This window comes from Myotis lucifugus, unplaced genomic scaffold (assembly GCF_000147115.1).
Source record: "Myotis lucifugus unplaced genomic scaffold, Myoluc2.0 scaffold_39, whole genome shotgun sequence".
Taxonomy (NCBI): domain Eukaryota; kingdom Metazoa; phylum Chordata; class Mammalia; order Chiroptera; family Vespertilionidae; genus Myotis; species Myotis lucifugus.
The window spans coordinates 3,625,906-3,646,384 of record NW_005871087.1 but is presented as its reverse complement, the minus strand read 5'-3'; the positions used below and the strand labels follow the sequence as shown (position 1 = coordinate 3,646,384).

General features: G+C 38.6%; 1 protein-coding gene across 1 annotated transcript in view; it reads left to right on the top strand.

The window, feature by feature from the left end:
- The window catches only part of ZCWPW2 (zinc finger CW-type and PWWP domain containing 2), a 63,111-nt gene extending 55,470 nt beyond the window's left edge, over positions 1-7,641 (top strand). Inside the window, exons 8-9 of the mRNA XM_023752909.1 lie at positions 3,648-3,772; positions 7,065-7,641. Coding sequence (XP_023608677.1) covers positions 3,648-3,772; positions 7,065-7,226 — 287 coding nt within the window. The 3' untranslated portion in view covers positions 7,227-7,641. The remainder of the gene's footprint in view (positions 1-3,647; positions 3,773-7,064) is intronic.
- The last annotated feature ends 12,838 nt before the right edge of the window (positions 7,642-20,479 follow it).

The following is a 20,479-nucleotide window of genomic DNA, read 5'->3' as shown; positions in this document are numbered from 1 at the left end:
ATCATTAACATATTACACTTTGATTCGTTGAACGGCCGACCAGATGACTGGACACTTAGCATATTAGGCTTTTATTAATAGGATGATATTTTTTAGTGCCAGCTTTGGGGTGACCCAACCAGTAGCCTCTTTATATAGGATGGAAACAGCTTCTTTAAACATTTAATAGAGAAGTAGAGTTGAAAGAAAACTCCATAAATATACATTTGAAAGCTTTTAAAATAATGACTGATATATTGAGACAAACAGCATTTCTCATTGAGAATGGAAAAACAATTTGATTTATTTTACAAAACTTCATTTTTAAAAGCCAGATGTGGACTTCAGCATGAGATTTCTTTTTCACTTTCTCTGAGTGATGGAGCAGCTGTAATGCTATCACTTTACTCTGAACAACAAATTCAAAGAAGTCAGGGAAACTACAGGATAATCAGTATTGATAGAAGATGATTGGTCTGCAATCAGCAAAGGCATTCATTCTGTCTCTATCTTTGGAAACTATCATTGACCAATTTTGATAACCTAGTTTGTAGATTACAGTAACTGCTCTTTCTTGAGAATTATTTTTGAACTCTATCAGTTCACAAAATAGGAATACCTATTTAGAAAAGCAAAGCTCCCATGGCTCTGGAAACAGGATTTGACATCCATCAAGTTGGTATTATGAACCCTGGTTGATTTATGAAGTCATCCATTACTTTATCTACCCTTGTTCAAAAAGCAGTGTACGTATTTTTCCAGATCACTTGAAAACAGAGAGCCTCCAATGCCATTCAGCACTGACGTTCATTATCATAAATTGATTGTATTTTAGCATAGCTTTAGAAATATAAAGATGTTTTTGTGCCATTTTTCCTTTACAGCATAGCTCAAAATCCATCTTCTCAACCATGCATTAAATGTCAGTGTCAATAGCCTTAGATTCAGAATGTAAAGCAGGAAAACACAACACCTGTAAGTAGGACTGAAGAATCAGTGTAAAGTAACCACAAATAGTGGTCTGTTAAGTAACAGGTTACTAAGTGAAAAGTTTGTCATATATAGAGGTCAATTTCTTTCTTTTTTTAAAAAAATATATTTTATTGATTTTTTTACAGAGAGGAAGGGACAGAGATAGAGAGCTAGAAACATCGATGAGAGAGAAACATCGATCAGCTGCCTCCTGCACATCTCCCAATGGGGATGTGCCCGCAACCCAGATACATGCCCTTGACCGGAATCGAACCCGGGACCCTTCAGTCCGCAGGCCGACGCTCTATCCACTGAGCCAAACCGGTTTCGGCAGAGGTCAATTTCATTAACAAAATTGCTTCAGCAAAAATGTACATTCCTCTAGAAAATTTTGGACATAGGGTTGCTTTCATATTTTTAGATAAACTTTCCAGGTGATTCTTATGCCCATCAAAATTTGGATACCATCGTTCTAGAATGTAATAGTTCAGACTTCATGTTCTTAGGCTTTAGCAGTTACCCTAGAACACAGATCTATGTGGATGAAACTAACATATCAATTAAAGTTTTTGCTTGTTTTATTTTTGAACATAGGAACTGGTCCTAAAGTGTGGAATGGCTTATCAGAATGCTGTTTTCAAGCTGTTTTGAGAAAACCTAAGATTGGCTGTGAAGACATGAGGGCCAGGAAGTCTTATTGGTCTAGACCTGTTCTCTTGAGTCCCTGGCCCTTAGTAGGCACAAAATAAATATTTGTTGATTTAATATAAAGGAAATTGGGGAAAGCAGTAAATGTTGATAGAAAAATTTCTTTTGTAGACAGAATTATAATGTGCCTTGGCCGGTGTAGCTCAGTTGGTTAAGCGTCATCCCATGCAATGAAAGGTAGCCTGTTTGATTCCCAGTCAGGGTATATGCCCGTGTTGTGGGCTCAATCCCTGGTAAGGGGGCATGCAGAAGGCAGCTGATCGATATTTTCTTTCATCTCTCTCTCTCTCTCTCTCTCTCTCTCTCTCTCCCTCCCTCCCTCCCCTGTTCCTCCTCTCTAAAAAATAAAATAATTAAAAATTGGAATGTCAAAAATGTAAACTAAAAATTGTTTTTTCAGTACTATAGGAACAACCAGGGAAGGAAAACTTTCTATTTAATAATCTTCCATAATCTTATTTAACACCATTATTTAATAAACAGTGTTTTAGCAGAATTTTAAAATTTCTTTCTTACAAATAATAGGTAAGAGAAAATTATCAACAAAGATGGCAATAAAGTATGGCTTCTTTTGAAATCGAGAAAAGGAAACAATGCATCAAACTTTTCACATAATTTTTGTTTTTTATCTTACAGCATGCTCATTTTACAAGTACGTTTGTGCGCGCGCGCATGTGTGGCTATAATCTCATATGGATATATATATCTCACTTTTCCTAAACAGTATTAATAAAAAAAATTTTAATGCATTCAACAGTTACAGTAAAAATTAATGCTGTTGCTAGGAACACCTTGCTTCTGTATTCAATGATAATATTTGCGCTCTAAAGTGTGTATCTTGCTGGGTCTATTTTTATGTTCCATAAACTTTCAGCTGTTCTATTAGTGTGATTTGTGGTGGTCTGCCAAGGAACAGTGGATAATAGGAGGTGGTATGTCAGATTTTTGTAACCAGAGTGGAAGGGGATGGGATGTGTATTCATGGCCTTTCTCTTTGAATCATGTTGCCTTTGGAAGGACTTCTCAGGTGCTCCATCTGTCTCTTGTGCAGGACAGCAGGCTCCACATGGCCTCCTTTCCTTGATCATTACCTCAACAAGACTCCATAGCAAATGAAAATGCTTTTTTTAACTTAAATCAGAAATTCAGTTGCATATTGTTAATCAGTAGTTGAGTCTATAGAGTTATAATAGGTGTTTATTTCTTTGGGGGGTATTGTTTTATCTCAGCAAGTTCAGTGAATTATCAGATTTTTTTTTTTTTTGCCAACTTAATATATTCCTGTCACAGTAGCATACACACACAAAACTTTTAAGTGTGTTTTTAAAAAATATCAGATTAGGCAATTAAGATGTGTTGATATTGGGATTAGGAATAGACTAGCCTGTGTCTAGCCTAGCCACTTAATCATATGGCTCCCTTTTAAAGAGTAATTTTAATAGTTTATTGCAGAGATTGGTAAACTGTGGCCCTCAGTCCTACCGTTGGCTGCCTGTTTTCGTAAATGAAATTTTATTGGAACATAGCCCCTCTCATTTGTTTGTGTACATGTCTATGGTTTGCACTACTGCAGCAGAATTGAGTAGTTGTGACAGAGACCATCTGGCCCACAAAGTCTGAAATATACTCTCTGGCCTTTCACAGGAAAAGTTTGCTGACCCCTGGTCTATTAATAACATAATTTAGGTTAGTGTCCTTGGCTCCTGATTCAAAAAAAGCACACAACATTTTAGTGAGCTTTTGTTGTTTTGGGGTACTTAACACATAGCAAAAATGTCATCTACTTTTTTCAAGGAATAATTGCAAAATATTCACCTTGAAATCTATAATAATTTTGTATCAAGTAGAGGGCATATGTGAAATTTATAAAAAATATTATTTCTTATCTTGTAACATTTGGAAGATTTCCTCTTTTGTGGTGGCTACGATTAGTAATTAGATTGAATTAAGATGTAGCATTTTTTACTATATTAATTATGTTTCTTTAGTTGTCTCTGAGACAGAAGTTTTACTAAAAGAACTGGAGCAAATGCTACAGCAAGCTCTAGAACCCACAGCAACACCGGATGATCCCGAAGAGGAACGTGGGGAGGAAATAAATACAGGAGAAGAGGTAATATTAATAGTTATAAGTAACAACTTCAGAGTCTTTACATGGCAGAGATTGTTCCTGGGTGGACATTTTAAGTATATGGAAAACCTTTCTCACTTCTCAGATTTGAGCCCTTGATTATCATGAGCTGAATGGTAAACTAGTAGCCTGTTGAGAAATCAGAATAGACCTGTCAGTCTTTGAAAAAATACCTGAGTTTCAGCAGAGGTGCTCTTTTTGTTTCAGATCTTTGAGGTTGAAATAGAAGAGAGATGGAAGGGGCTTGATGTAGTGAATGGAATGCTACTAAAGAGGCCTCCTCCGCACTGCCCATCTCCACAGTCAGGAGGGGCGCTGGGGTTAGAGCAGCTGGGGAAATCTGCCCTCTCTATTTCATGCAGAGGGATAGCTTCTATAGGGACAGGCTCCATTATTAAAATACGAGGGTAGAATCTTTTATTGAAATACGTTTCACCATTCATATCTAGACTTGTCCTTTTTTTCCTTTTGGCCAACATGTTGGGCTGAGAAAGGCCATGTGTCCTTAACTTTATTTAATACTTATATATGACAACAGAAATTTAAATTGGTTGATAAACTGCTCAGCACATGAGCTCCATGTATCTTTTCCTGGTTTGTCTTACTTAACTCCCAGGTCATTAATACAGAGCAGCGATGTGGTAGGTGTGAAAAAAATAAGTCATAAGGCAGCCCCTTCCACAGGCAGCATAGCTGTTCCCTGAGTGGTTAGGAAGGAGAATGGCAGCGAGGAGTCGGGTATCCTTATGGCGTTATTCATTCTGTCATTCAATCATTTAGATAGGTAGTGGGTCTGGAGTCCAGAGCACAGAGGTTAGGAGCACTGACTCTAGAATATAATGCCTGCGTCCCAGGCCTGGTCTTGCTATTGACGACTTGTGTAATTTGGCAAAGATGCTCATCACTTGCCTCAGAGGATTGTTTGGAGGGTTAAATAAGACAAACTGGGAAAAGTGCTCCACGTAGTGACATCTAAGGTTAGTTGTTACTATAGGTGAGAAATGGCAATGGCGGTCACTAGAGAGAATGAGTGAAAAGATATCTTTACTTTATCTCTTTCCCCACATTCTCACTTTGATTAACTACTCATCCCCCTAAAATGAAAATATTGTATACACACTTTGGAAGACTGCCCAATTGCATGATTTTATTCATAACTTCAACAACAACAAAGAAGATTCTTAAACACCTCCTTTATTGATTTAGAAATCAAGAGAATGTACAGAATTTACAATTAAGGAGATCAGTGTGTTAAAAAATATGTAAAATTAATGTTAAAAACTCTTACTGAGTTGAAAAACATGATGGTTTTCTTAATTAGTTGAAAATGCTATTTTTCCATTTAGAGTCCCTTTTTTCAAAAAACTTGTTTTCTGTATCTCACCTTTTATAGAACAAGATCTATAGATTGGTGATGTATCTTATATTTAACTAGAGGCTCGATGCACGAAAATTTGTGCAAGAGTAGGCCTTCCTTCCCCCGGCTGCCGGCACCGGCTTCCCTCCAGCACCCAGGACCCAGACTGGCTTCCCTTGGGCTGCCCGCAGGCACCCAGGACCCGGGCTGGCTTCCCTCTGGCCCGGCTTTGTCAGGAAGGACGTCTGGTCTAATTAGCATGTTACCCTTTTATTATAGATTACTGTACATTTTTCTTTTCTAGCAAATGTGTGTTTTGTTTAAGCACCATATGGTTCTGTACAATGTGTTTTCAGTCTTTGCAGTTTGTCTTTTCAAAAAACAGCCAGGTTGATTTTTATAGAGATGTCCTGGAGCTTTTACAGTCACTGAATTGGCTTCTGTTTTGCCATTATAACTAGTAACTTGATAAAACAGAAAATTACTTCTGATTTTTATTTCTTCAGGTAAAATACATAGTTTTAATACATCACCAGGCAAGAGCTTGCTTTTTGTTTTAGATTCTTGTAATATTATATGCTTTCAAAAGGCATTTAGGAATTGTAAAGATTAACCATTTTAACTCGCTGGCAGGCAGGGGAAGGCCTCCTGCCGACTGGTTTATAAGCCACTCTCCACACTGAGCTTTGTACGTCTGGCATTCACACCAGGCTCAGGATATTTAGGGCCTTGTTCACTTTTAAGCAAGGAGAATAGCAATGAAACCAATGATCAAAGCTGGAGTGATTTCCACTTTAAACGCAAAGAAGTGATCACCTCAGGGGTTTCTTTTCTTCCTCTTTCCCTCCCTCCCTCCCTCCCTTCCTTCCTTTCCCACATAAAATGGGAGCTGCATTTTGTTTTTTGGAAAAAGTGGCCTCTTATAAGCTAATCCACCAAAAAGAACCACCTGATAATTTTAAAGTTCTGATCATGTTCATACTCTGAGCAAATATTGTCTGAGCTATTTTCAAAGTTGTAAATTTGATGATGTTTTTCATCATTCACTTCACATATGAGTTTTCAAGTTGATTTCTCGCAAGCATCTATACTAATGGATGAGAGTAGCAACATGAAAACAGCATACATATGGAAAATCAGAATTTATTTCTATTTGTCATTGAAATACTTAGATTATTTTCCTCAGTTGAGTCACCTTTCTGATTATTTTCTTCTTTAGCTAATATTAACACAGGTCGGTCGACATGTCCTGACTTGGCAAGCAATGGGAGGGGATTCATTTCAGATTTTTATAAAATCCGAGTAATTTACAAATTAGATAATCCATTTACAAAGAAAACCATTTACTTAATAATTATTTATATTATAGTATACTTTTGATATATGAAAATACTTATTTATATTTTTTCCTTGAATTTCCTGGGAAGTTAACTCGAATGAACCTTGAAGTTATAAATCTCCCATGTATGGGTATGTTTGCATTGTTTTTACCAGTGTCCTGTCTAAACAAGCTTAAGAAAACTATCACTGTTTGTGAGGAATGCAGATGCTTGTAAGAAGATGACCACAGAAAATGTGACTAAAATAGCTTTAAGTTGTATTCCCTATAATAATAGTTTTAAAAGTAAACAAATATAGAAAACTCACAGAATTAAAATGATCCAGTTTTTTCAAAATATAAAATTAAAACTAAAAGTGTAGTGTTGGGGAACAGACAAGACCTAAGTTTTATAGTAACATTTACCATACATTATACTATACATAGGGATCATTTTTTGACCACCACCATAACAGAAAACTTTGTGTAACTGCTGTGGTTCAAGACTTACCAATTACTTTATGTTTTGTTCAAATAACTGAACCTAGTCTTCAGATACAGTTGAGTAGTACTGATGAATTGTGTGGTTATTTTTACAGTTGCCTCAGTGGGGCCCTGACGCTTCTGCAAGCAGTCCATTTGAAAACCACTGTGAAGATGACTATGTTATAATTGACGGGATAAAATTAAAAGCTGGGGAATGTATTGAAAATATAACTAACAAGTTTAATGAAATCGATGCTTTGATATCTGAATTATAGGGCATTATAAATATTTTCAAAAGGTAATTATAAAAACAAAGTCAAAAACTTAAAATGTTTAGTGAAATAGGTATGTATTATACCAAAGTTGATATTTGTAATAACTTCCTACTTTATATTTTGAGGATACACATTGTTTTGAGGTCCAATCAAATGATATTTAAGTTAGTGTTACAATTTAAGAATTTAAGAAACCCTAATGTTTGTAGTTTGTTTTTCTTGTTTGCCCTAAGTTTAAAATGGGTTGTGAAACGTACTGCACAAATACATGCTTTACAATGGTTATTTAAGCCCTTTATTCAAATATGGATGTTAAGGTGGCTGACAAATCTATTATGTTTCTTACAGATAATTCAAATCTAATATGTTGAGAGAATGTGTATTTGTAGTAGAATTAAGCTATTACAAAATAAAAGAAAATGTAAAAATGGCTATATAATAGAGTTGGAGCTTTTCTTAAAAAGCAAAAATGTTAAATTGCCTTATTATATTGGAAATAATTATTTCAACCACAGTGCTCAAATTTGGCTAATCTCTGTTGGGGATCTTTGGAAGATCAGAATTCAGGACCCTTTTCCACTGAATCAGTAAATCTGGAAATGGGGATGGTCAAATGTAGTTAAAAATCTAGACGATGAGTTAAACATATTCACTATAAAACAAATCTAAACCATATAGAAAAGTGCAAAGCACATCCTGCAATACCACTCTCAACATCTCCCCTGAAACCCATCCTAAGGGATTGCCTTAGTGGGCGTTAGTCTAGACCGAGTTTTGTACGCATCACAGTGTGTGTCTGGCCACATCCACCTCTAGTTCCAGCCTCAGCTCCCCTTCTCTATGCCTGCCTCTCTTTCTGAGGATAAGGGTAGGGAAAAGGACATTCCAAAGAAAAGCAAGAGAGCATCTGGGACCTGCTGTTAGTTGAATTAGCTGGAGTGACATGTGATAGCAAGAAAGTAAGCTATAACAGATGAGGGCTGTGTAGACAGGTGGAGGAGCGTATAACTGTAGGGACCAAGGGAAGAGCTTAAACAGTGGAATCCCTTTTCTACTTCAGAAAGATCTCATGAGCGGCAGGGTGGAGAACAGAGTGAGAAGGAGTAACCTTGGAGTCAGCAGACCAGTTAGAAGACTACTTTGGGTATTCAGTTGTGAGATTCTGAGAACCTACTGCACAAATACATGCTTTACAATGGTTATTTAAACCCTTTATTCAAATGTGGATGTTATTCAAATGTGAAGTATAGTGGTGCTATGATGGAGAGAATTGGATAGATTCAGGCTAAATTCATACCAATGAATTATTAGGATTTAGGGACTGAATATAAGGATGAGACGGGGGGAGTCAAGGATGATTCCAGGTTTTTACTATTCACAATACATGCAGATTAGAAATGTTGGACAAATACCAAGTTTGGGCCAAACTATGTGACTTCAGCAGAGATTCTATGCTACTTGTGCTTTGACAAATCCTGCATCCCGATAACACTCTGAGAACAGAGTGACTAGAATAATCTCTCAACATGTCATATTTAAATTCTATGTGGTATAAAACAGTGAAGATTAAGGCTTCCTTTCTTTCTTCCAGCTGAATTTACTCCACAGCATTTTAGAAAAACTTTTCCTTCTTTTCTTGGCAGTATGATTTTATATTCACAGCCTATAAGATGTCTCAAAGTAATTAGTCCCATTTTTTGTTACTGCTTAGAATCAACTATAAAAATGACTACAATTGTATCTGAAGGACTTTATCAGCAATTCAAGTGTTTTATATAAACCCCCCATCTAGAAGATCAATTAGGTCACTTGCAACTAATTCCTGCTGGTGGAACAGTCAATGGTCATTAGAGTCAGATTTCACAGATCAGATACTGAAATATTCAGATTGAATTTATTTTTGCCACGTTCTGAGTGTTAGAAGTCTGGAATTTTCACTAAAGACGTTGTGTACTTGAGCAGCTCAAAATAGTTCTAAGAACAATTATTTGGGTTGGTTCTGTCTTCAGTGAAAACCGCAGACTCCTTCTAAGAAGAGGCTGGAGGAACCTCTATCCATGTGAGAATAAAGGCTTTCAAATTTCCAGATAGAATGTCCCCAGGAAAAGGGATGAAGGGAGAGTCAGGGCTGAGAATCCTGCCTGGCTGGCACATGCTCCCTGCTGGTAAATGTCCAGTGTTCCAAGGCAGGCTGTTTACTGAGATGGCATAGCAGTGGGGCTCTGGAAACAGAATGCCTGCCTTCAGATCCTGGTGCTGCCATCTACTGGCTGGGAGACTTGAGGCAAGTTACTCAACTTCTCTGAGCTGAGGTTTTTGTTTTTTCATCCCGAAAGCAGAGAACATGTGGAAAACTATGCAAGTTATGACCATGATTATTGTTGGCTTGGAGCATTTCTTTTCTGACCACCCCTGCCATGCCTCTTCTATGCTCATTGAACTAACATGCTCCTTTGGACAGAACCTGAAGTAACACACCTGCTTTTGGGGGACTGAGACCAAAGACTGTGTGTGATTAGCTGACGTGTAGGTCAGGCCTGGTAGTAGGCAATACCTTAAAATTTATAGCTAGAACCTCTTGCTAGGCTCAAGGAGAACATCATAAGGAAATTGCATCTGCCTACCAAGGGAGGTTAAATTCTAAGTACACTTATTATATCAAGTTTGATATGTGAGGTATAAGGCAATATGTCAGGGCCTTGTGCCCAGGCATTTGGGTTTGAGGAGTGGCTGACTGATATTCTTTGGAATGAGTTGGATTAAGCCTGTCTGTCTACATTCTCCATGAACTTAGGGAAGGTCTGGGTCCATTAGAAGCTGTGTCCTGAGATCTGTAAACTCTGGAGAGTTGAGTATCAGATCCAGCTCTGTTGCCCTATATTCCAGGAAGTTTGGTCCATTTGCCCATGCTGGAAGTTGAATTTATGCAGGGATTTTCATTGGTAGGAGGCTTAGCTCTATCTTTATTGGAGGCTGCCTGTGCACTTTTGATAGGTTAGTCTGTTATTGCCACCAGTGAGGTGAAGAAGGAAATGCACTATGTACTTGCAAAAGTCTGTAGCATACCACAATTAAAGACTTCTAAGTACTTCTTTAGGGGTGAACCCACTCTTGATGCCTTCAACCCCATGGAAGTGATACTTTGGTCAAGTTGCTTTAGCCTCTCCGTGTCTCACTTTCCTTATCTGAAAAATTAGGATGATGGTGATGATCATGGTAATAATCATCTTAATAATACTAATGTCCTAGAGTTGTTGAGCAGAATAAAATGAGTTCCGACATGCAAAGCACCTAGCAAAATGCCCGGCACATTATGTAACTGTCATTACTATTTTTACAGTCTAGTAAGAGAGATACCTCTGAAGCAATGCCAGAATTGGGAGGGAGAACAGTGGGCTTGCTGGAAAGGGTGAAAGCCACAGGCTGAATAAAGCATGAAGGTGAGAAAAGCAGGAACACAAACATCCAGCCCCTAATCCCAGTACCAGAATGCAGGGGGTGGAGAGGGCAGGGGATGGGGATTAAGGCTGCGCCAAGCAGGTTGGGCTCTGCTCAAAGAAATCCTCCTATATCATCCTAAAGGGGCAGCACCTCATTCAGTAGGGAATCCAAGTCATGCAGTCATGAGAACAGTGATCACCAGAATCTGCTGGTTTAAACACCCAAGGGTGCTGGGTGCGCGATTGGCTTGGAATCAAGACTATTCTGCAATGTGCATGATTGGAGAAGGAGGGTGGGGGCAGCAGGCAGACGTGCCCTGATGTTAGCTCAGATTGTCAGCTTCCACAGCGAGCGCCTTAGGGTTGCCAGCAGGCAGCCAGCGACTGGAAGGTTAGGTGTCTCCGCGAAGTCTTATTAAACTCTTGGCTGCCTGGAAATAATGCACCATAGCCACAGAGTTTTAAATGGCAAAGGATCTCTGGCTGTCAGAGAGGTTATAGGTAGATACTTTCATTTGTCCTCCATGAAAGCTTAATATCATTTTCTTCTGTTCGAGTCAACTCACAGACCTCATTACTTCAAGTTCGCCGGGCAGCCAGAGCAGCCTTTTTGATTTTACTGTGCTCTCAGAATCTTGTTGGGGGAAGAGCTAATGCATTTTTAACCAGCTCCAGCAATTTAAAGCTCTTTGGTGCTATAGCATATTAATTCAGTTATTGGTAACTCTCTTAGGTATCTGTGTCAGAAGGGATTTCCGCTCCTGCAGTGTGAGTTCCAGGAAGTAGGGGCCACATGTCCTTCCCTTTGTGCCCCACCCAGACCATAGCATAGTGCCTTGCATGGTTAGAGCATTTGTGTTGATTTTAAATTTTATACCAACCTACCCTATTAGAAATGTTTTCCAAAAAGTTCTATATGCAAACACTGCTTGTTTGAACATAAGGTAGTGGTTGTAGTGAATGTATACTTTTGAAAGCACATACGGTATGTAATATCAATCACATTGCTTTTCTCTCTTAACTATATATTGTAAACACATTTTATGCCATGAAATATTGTTCTACAACCTGATTTTTAAGAAATTATTAGTATTTTATTATATTTACATTTATACAGTGAAATAGTCTCTTGATTGTTTTCATAATTATAAACCACTTCGCCATGAACATCTTTCTCCTTCCATCTTTGTGTACATTCCTAGAAATTAATAAATAAGAGCCTTACGCAGTGGTAAGGCTTTCTATGCCTATCATTTATTATCTTCCACTAGAGCTGTATGAGAGTATCTATTTCTCTATTGTGGTTTGGTTTCTACTTGAATTTCATGTTACTTATTACAGTGCATTGGGTTAATCTCTGTCTTAAAGAACATTGACTAAATGACTATAAGATGGTAGTTTTTTTCTTAATTCCTTAGAGGGGATGAAAATTAGCATTAACATAGGCCATAGACTTGGCCCCAAAAGTGACTGAGATAAGAATAATATATCAGGTAATGGCAGGGAGAAGAGAAATGTTAAAAACAAAACAAAACAGTGTTTACTTGATTTAGAATGAATGTCCTTTTGATCAGTCTTTGTTGTGACGAATACTAGTGGAAAGTCAATGGGCTGCAAAATGTTTTGGTGGACAGATACATTTAAAAAATCTAGGAAGTTACATTGCAATTTGGACAGGGAAATAGAGGTGCTTTAGAGAGTAAGATCAGTTTCTACTGATTGCTGTTAGTAAGGTGATCACGTGGCTTTCTTTCGTGTATTATATTCATGATCGGTGAAATTTTGGATGTTAAAATACTTAGCTGGTTATTTCCCAAATCCACCTTTCTTGTAGTAAATTGAAGTTGCTTATAAGGAGACCATAAAGACTATTTTATTTTCCATCCACACATGTGATTATTTTGTATATTGTAATTTCTGTTGTGAGTGCCCAGAGGAAAACTGGCTTTGATGATGGTTCTTGTTCCCACCCTGCCTCCCCTTGCACAAAGTATTTACATTTATTTAAAACTATTATTGCTCTAAAATTTTGACCTTATACACAATAAGTACCTCCTTCCCAGAGTCTGGGCTTTATTTATAATCCCAGGAACTAGCACAGCAAGCAAGGGCCTATAAATATTGTTTATACATATTGATTTAATAAATAAATATTTGCTGAACAAATGAATGAATGGAATTTATGTTATAAAAATATCTGGACCAAACATCCTTGCCCAAATAAGGATTATATTTGCCATCTAACTTAGTCATTCTAATTATATGAGTCCAAGTTCTCAAACTGATTGAACCTTGAATGTTTTCAAAATTTAGTATTTAATTATACACAGGTATGTATCCTTTGTTACTGTTTCGTGTGTATTGTAGCCAGTCTCCAAGATGATTCTCATCATCTGGTATTCACACTCTTGTGTGGTCTCTTTCAACATCAAGTAGGGCTCATCTGTATAACCATTAAGGTATTGTAAACATGACAGAGTGTGACGTCCAAGGCTAGGTCATAAAAGACTATGCAGCATCCACGTTGCTCTCTTTTGGATCACTCAACTGGAAGAATTCAGCTGCATCTCATGAGGATGCTCAAACAGCCCTACAGAGAGGTCTATGTGGTGAGAACCTAAAGCCTCCTGCCAACAGCCAGCACTAACTTGACAGCCATGTGAGGGAACTCCTCTGGAAGTGATCCTCCAGCACCAGTCAAGCCTTCAGATGACCACAACCCAGGTCAGTATCTTGACTACAACTTCCTAAGACACTCTGAGCCTATACCATGCAGATAAGCCACTCCTAGATTCCTGACCCATAGAAACCACATGTGATAATAAATGTTCATTGTTTTAAGCTACTAATGTTTGGGGTAATTTGTTACACAGCATTAGATAGCTAATAGAATATGTGACAGATTTGTCTCACCAAATCTATATATAAAAGACTAATATGCAAAGTGTCCCCTTGGGAGTTTGACCAGGAGACCAAGAGTTCAATCGCTCACTATGATGTGTGCTGACCTCCAGGAAGTGGCGTGGAACGAAGGAAGGCCCCGGCAAGCAGCTGGAAGACTCTGATCAGCCCTGATCACCAGGCAGGCCTAGGAACCCTACCTATGCACGAATTTCATGCACTGGGCCTCTATTAGATCATGAGCATCCTGAGGAAAAGAACCATACCTTTCATAGTGACTTACATGGCATTAAGATAATATTAGTCAAAATAGATGTTGTTAATGCTTCACAATTTCCTTCTACTCAAGTTAACAAATATTTCTTTAATACCCACCAGGCACTCTTCTAGGTCTAGGAGATAAAGAAAGCAGTAAACAAAAAGGAGCAAAGTTAATAACACTTGGTAAGACGCATAGTAATTTTAATACAGATATGAACCAGGTCAATGATGACAGGCTAAGAAGAAAAGTAAAACAAAGATGGGAGATGCTATTTTATGTATTTGATGCAGGGTGTCAGGAAGACTTTCTCTGATGAGACATTTGAGAAGAGATCTGTGCAGGTATCTGGGAAAGAGCATCCCAGCCAGAGGGAACTGCAAGTTCAAAGGCCACGAGACTGGGAAAGTGTGGCACATTCAATAAAGTCAGTATGGCTCAAGCCATGTTCACTATTTGTCACAGATTTCACTAGTGGGTTCACAACTCTACATTTAAGTCTCACTTGATGACTTGGACCCCTCTTTCCCTTGTTTACTAAATGTGAAAGGTCACCAGATATTGGTATACTTTAAACAGGCCTGTTAATGTAAGTGATTCATCATATAAACATATAAACATGACTAATGAGTCAAAATAGGCTGATACTTGTAGCCGGAATGAAGAATTGGAAAATTCACTGATTGCAATCTTCCTTTCATTACGTTTGCCACTTGAAGCTCTCTGACTTCATTGAAGCCATTAGTGCCCACCAATAAATTATACAGCATTTGAGCTAACACAGATATGTTTGAATGTTTCTGACATGGCAGGAAATAATCAGGCTCAATCAATATATGTTTATCAAGACATAAGGTCTCAAATCGATGAGTAATTAACTCTCCCAACAGAAGAACAAATAAAATTCTGTTTCCTAACTGTTCTGTCATTCCGTGCTGTGGAATTACCTCTTCTCTCTCTTGCTGAACGAAACACATGTCACAGTGAATTGAATGATCACTGAAAAATGAGTTCTGCCTTGATTATAGCATGTCTCTTATCATAAGTAAGTGAATTGTGTTTGCATTTCATAGACATCCAAATTTTTTAATCTTGCATTTCACCTCAGATAAACCAGTTTATGCTTACTTTGACATGTAAAAGCCCTTCTGAGGGGCACAACACAGAACGTAAGCTCGCATTTAACATTGTAAGCTATCGTGGCACAAGGGCTCCTGCATGGCTCTCCATGGCAGCAGCTGGTGTTCTCTCTATAAAGCTGAGTGATTTGCTTGCTTGCTTGCTCCCTTTTATGAACATAATCTTGGCAAATTAATGAATTGTTTTCTTTGTGCTTTAATTCTGAAGAGTAGATTTCATAAAGAGGGAGACATGGGGACGTGGGGAGTAGGATAGCTAGAATGAATCAGCGAAAACCAGAGAGAGACACAGACATTGAGATGCAAAGAGAGAAAAAGTCTATAGTGTGTGTGTGTGTGTGTGTGTGTGTGTGTGTGTGTGTGTGTCTCTAGGTGAAGAGATTGGAGAGATCACCACTGAGATACAACCAGAAAGGAAAAAGAACAACTATTTAAATACTAGGATTTGTTTATAGGAGGGAAGAAGAATACATTATTTAAAAAAAGATTAGTCCTAAGAAACTAATTATTGTATGTATTTTTCTTAAATAAAAATAAGGTATTTTTAAGGTGAGGCAAAATATTTGAAATAACTAAAAAGAAATATACTTAATAAATAATTTACCTGGAAACCTACTACTGTACCTTTCTATTAAAGCATGTTAATCTATATATATAAAATCCTAATATGCAAATAGACCGAACGACGGAACAACTGAACAACCGGTCTCTATGACGTGCACTGACCACCAGGGAGGACATGGTGGGCATTGACAGCAGGCAGCAGAACATGGAACATGGTGGGCATCGGCTGCGGCTAGATGGTGGAGCAGGTGAGTGGGGGTGCCAGACTGAGGCGGGGCGCCAGTCACTGTCATCAGGGCGAGCCTCTGGTGGTTACTGAAAATTCTTTGCTCGCGTGCCATGGTCGTGCCAGGCACTCACACCTGCTGCCGGTGCCTGGTGCCAGCCCCAATCACTCAGGGCTGTCAGTAGGTGTGAGCGACAGCTGCCGGCCCTAATTGCCCCTGAGGGCTTCTCCACCTCCCCCTGCTCCTGAGGGGCGATTAGGGCAGCAGCCACCACTCACACCCGCTGACAGCGCTGGCCCTGCTCGCACCTGCTGCTGGTGCCAGCCCCAATCGCTCTGCGCCATCAGCAGGTGCAAGCGGGGTTGGCACCATCAGCACATGGGAGTGGCAGTGGCGGGAGTGGGGCTGCTGGCAGATGGGACTGGGGGACGTGGTGGGAGGGGCCAAGTGGAGGTGCAGAGGATGGGCCGAGACCCGCCCCTGTGCCCACTGCAACCTCATGGCCCACAGTTCCTTTCAAGGTTTACAAATTCGTGCACTGGGCCCCTAGTTTAAAATATATGAGGACCAGCCATGTATAGTATCATTTATAATTTATTTTTCAGCTCTAAATGCCTTTGTTAGATATAGTATAGGTTAGGAAAACAATTCTTTAAATATGAACTGAACTTTTATTTATCAGCCTAGTCATGCATAGGCAAACATATTTTTTTTAAAAATCTTATTTTGGTGCATATTTAATTAATATGAAGTATTTAAAACATACAGACTCCTGGATATCATAACAATTTACCAAAAAAAAATTTAAACCTTGATGGAAAACAAGCAAATGAATTTGCAAATGTAGACAATTTTCAAATCATTTTTCCAGAACTGTAATCTTGGTATCCTTATAAATTTGGCATACATGTAAACACATGCTGAAGTCCATTCATGTTAAATCGCACAATCCTTAAAGATATTTTATTTAAGGACATTAAAACAACTTTTTCCAAATTGACAGAACTTCAACATTTTAGTTCTCTAAGTAGTAAGAACTTAAAATATTCATTCCCCAGAAAAATGATTATTAACATTAATTTCAAGAGAATTCAGGGGATAATTTTATTGAAGAGAAAATCTCAACAATCCTTCAGATGTTTAAACAAAACAAAATAAAACAGTAAATCCTCATAAATGTTTCCTCCAAGGACTTTCAGAAATTCTGTTTTTCAAGGGAAAGTTAATCTTTGTGTGCCTGATTCACTTATGTATCTCAGAGCCATTTCAAATACCAGCACATTTTATGTACCTTTTTATAAGCTTTTTCAAAGGTATTTTGATTTGAACTAGGGAATCATATTTTGTTGGCACTAAATGGATCTTGGGTGCAGGAGAAAAAGTTAGTTTGGAGCTCACAGAGTTCAAGTGACCCTAAATAAAGTCAAAGCCATTCTTCCCACTCAAATGAGATTAAAATAAAGGGTAGAAATGATCACTGGGTGACAGCATTTCTGAGCCAAATATATTGAAAAGAAGTAAAAATTTTTCCTAAAATCATTAAATATCTAAGGCCTCAAACAAATTATACACAAAATGGAGTAAGTTGGAATTTTTTGAATTTGCTTGGTGCAAATTTCCAGCATGATGGGCCTGGAAATTATTACACTATGTGATAATTTTAATAATTTTTTTATTTGGAGACAAATATGTTTAAAAAAAAATCACATATATAAAGAACTTATACAACTCAATACCAGGAAAACAATCCAATTGAAAAATAGGCAAAGGACCTGAAAAGACACTTCTCCAAAGGGGACATACAAATGGCCAGTAGGCATATGAAAAAATGCTCAAAGTCATTACTCATCAGAGAGATGCAAATTAAAACCACAATGAGATATCACCTCACACCATTCAGAATGGCTGCCCTTAATAAATCAACAAGTGCTGGCGGGGATGGGGAGAAAAGGGAGCGCTAGTATACTGCTGGTGGAAATGCAGACTGGTGTAGTCACTGTGGAAAACAGTGTGGAGTTTCTTCAAAAAATTAAAAGTGGCACTGCTATTTGACCCAGTGATCCCACTTCCAGTAATATATCCTAAGAATCCCAAAACACAAATTCAAAAGTATGTATGTATCCCTATGTTCATAGCAGTGTTATTTACAATAGCCAAGATTTGGGAACAGCCCAAGTACCTATCAGTAGGTGAGTGGATAAAACAGCTGTGGTACATTTACACAATGGAATACTACACAGCCATAAAAAAGAAGGAACTCTTACCTTTTGCAGCAGCATGATGGGCCTGGAAATTATTACTCTGTGAAATAAATCAGTCAGAGAAAGATAAATACCTTATGATCTCACTTACATGTAAAATCTAATGAACAAAATAGAAACAGAAGCATGGATACATGGAAGAGACTGACAGCTGTCAGAGGTGGAGACTGGGTGAAAGAAGGTAAAGGGATTAGCCAAAGAACACGTGTGCATAACCCATAGATACAGTGTGGTTGGCCACAGGGAAGGGGGTGTGAGGGCAGGGTGGAGGTGGACAAAATGGCGGGTAGGGTGGGGACATTTGTAATAGTGTAAACTCAGTGGTTTAAAACACCACTTATTCCTATAATGCACACATTTATGGGTTGTTTGACCTCTACTAGGCTCACTCCTGCATCTTAGGGTTGGCTGGGGGCTCTGATCGTGGCTGGGACAACTCTACTCCTTGTTTCTTATCCACTCATGGGACAGAGGACTAGCTCATGCGTGTTCTTGTCATGGCAATGGCACAGTGCAAGAGAGCAAGCAGAAACATGCAGGTGTAAGCATTGAATAGGCACACTGTTGTTTCCATCTCATTCTATTTATCCAAAACAAGTTACACAGCTGAGCACAGATATAAAGGTGGGGAAATAGACTCTGCCTTTTTAGTGAGAGAAATGACAAGTTCATGTGACACAGGAGAGGTAAAGCATTGGGGCCTATCACAGTCTGCCATGCTGTGGCAGAATATGGGTTATATTGATTGTTTAGCCCCCATACCTGTTCCATACATTACTTCTTTTCCTCGCCTCACAAGTAACCAGAAGGAAGCACATTTGAGATTGCTGCATTCCCAATTAAGCCCATAAGCATGGCCAAAGGAGCAAGCTCTACTGTAATCTGGTTAAAGACACAGTTCTCATGGCCATGACATTGCATAGAGGAGGCAAAAGACAATGACCCCAACTTCGATATATTTATAATGGCAGTCCACTGGGACGGGGAGGAGAAACAGGTCTCCTGTAACCCAGGACATCCCCAAACACATGCTTAGAGTTCAGTTTTTATTCAAATCTCTCAACTCTTCCTTTAACTCTAAAGTTTCTGCCTGTTATTTTCCCTATGGAAGCCCATACCCCAGGACACTCCAGAAATGCTGTCTACTTTCATTTCTAGATTAGGCTTTTACCAGTATATCCACCTCCTTTAATGACCAGGTCATTAAAATATAGGGGGCCGTTTGCTGTCCTGGGACATTTTCTTTGGTGGTGGCTTCCCCACACCAGAAGATCACAATAGAATATACCTAGTCAGGACCAGACTTACCTGTCTGGAAAAATGGGGACCGTTTTCTCATTAACACACAGGTGTCAACATAAGTCAACAGTAGCCCTGGCTTTCTTAATTTTTCTTTGGTGATAATCTTAATGCTGAGTAATTTTCTTCCAAGTTAGTGCAAACCATAGATGCCTTTATGGTTAAAATTATCCAAAGAACCAACGTTCACCTTCTAGTATAACTTGTAGCCACCAGTTGGTCTTCAAGTGACCTTTTTCTTTCTCTTTTTAATGCTCCTTGTATTTTAGTGCAAACTTACTTCTCCTCACAATGTTAACTCTACTCATTTTCCGAGTACTACTAGAATTGGAGCATACTAATATATTTAATCTTAAGTTTTACTGTCCATCTCTAGCTGAGTGCTTGTATGCAAAAGGACCTTAACTAATTCATTAGTCTAAGAAATAGTGCAAAGAAACACCGGGATTGCTTAATCAACATGGAAGTTCTATCTGCAAAAGTTTTTTTTTTTTTTAAGCCAAAGTAGTCTTGGCTTTATTAGCAGCATCAGGCAATTACCGAATCTGCTGCAATAAATGGCCAAGGTTATGGCACCCATAAAGTTTAATTTGCATTCTGAATATTACATTGTGTTCACTGAGAATGCAAAGCAGGCTCTGCAGGATGTGAGCAACTAAATTACAGTGCATTTCAGGCTTTCTTTGGTTCAGTCAAAGGCATGAGGAGAATGGCTTGCTGGTGTGTGGTCAGTCTCAACCTTTGCCTCTTCAGCAGGACATACGGAGCATCGAAGCAGATGGTCCTTCTGGGCTACCCTTGGAGGAGACAGAGTCACCAGATGGTCTGATGTAAATTGTGACTGGGCTGCACTGCAGCCAATCAGATTATCTGGGTCATTTTGGGGATTAATGTAGATGGCTAGAAGATTGATTAGGTTGCCATGATTGGAACCCACTGGTAAGAAGATGAAAATTATTTAGCTGATTGTGCCAAATGTGTTATTCCAAGATGCCCAAGTGAGCAACTGAGCTGGCATTGGGCAGAGACTCTGAAATTGGATGAGGATCTTATTGAGGGAGAACTAAAACCTTCAGGTCAATGAAATGTGTAGGAATCAGACTACACAGGGAAAGAGTTCTAAGCCCATACCACTCTCACACAGCTTCCTCACACGTAGCATG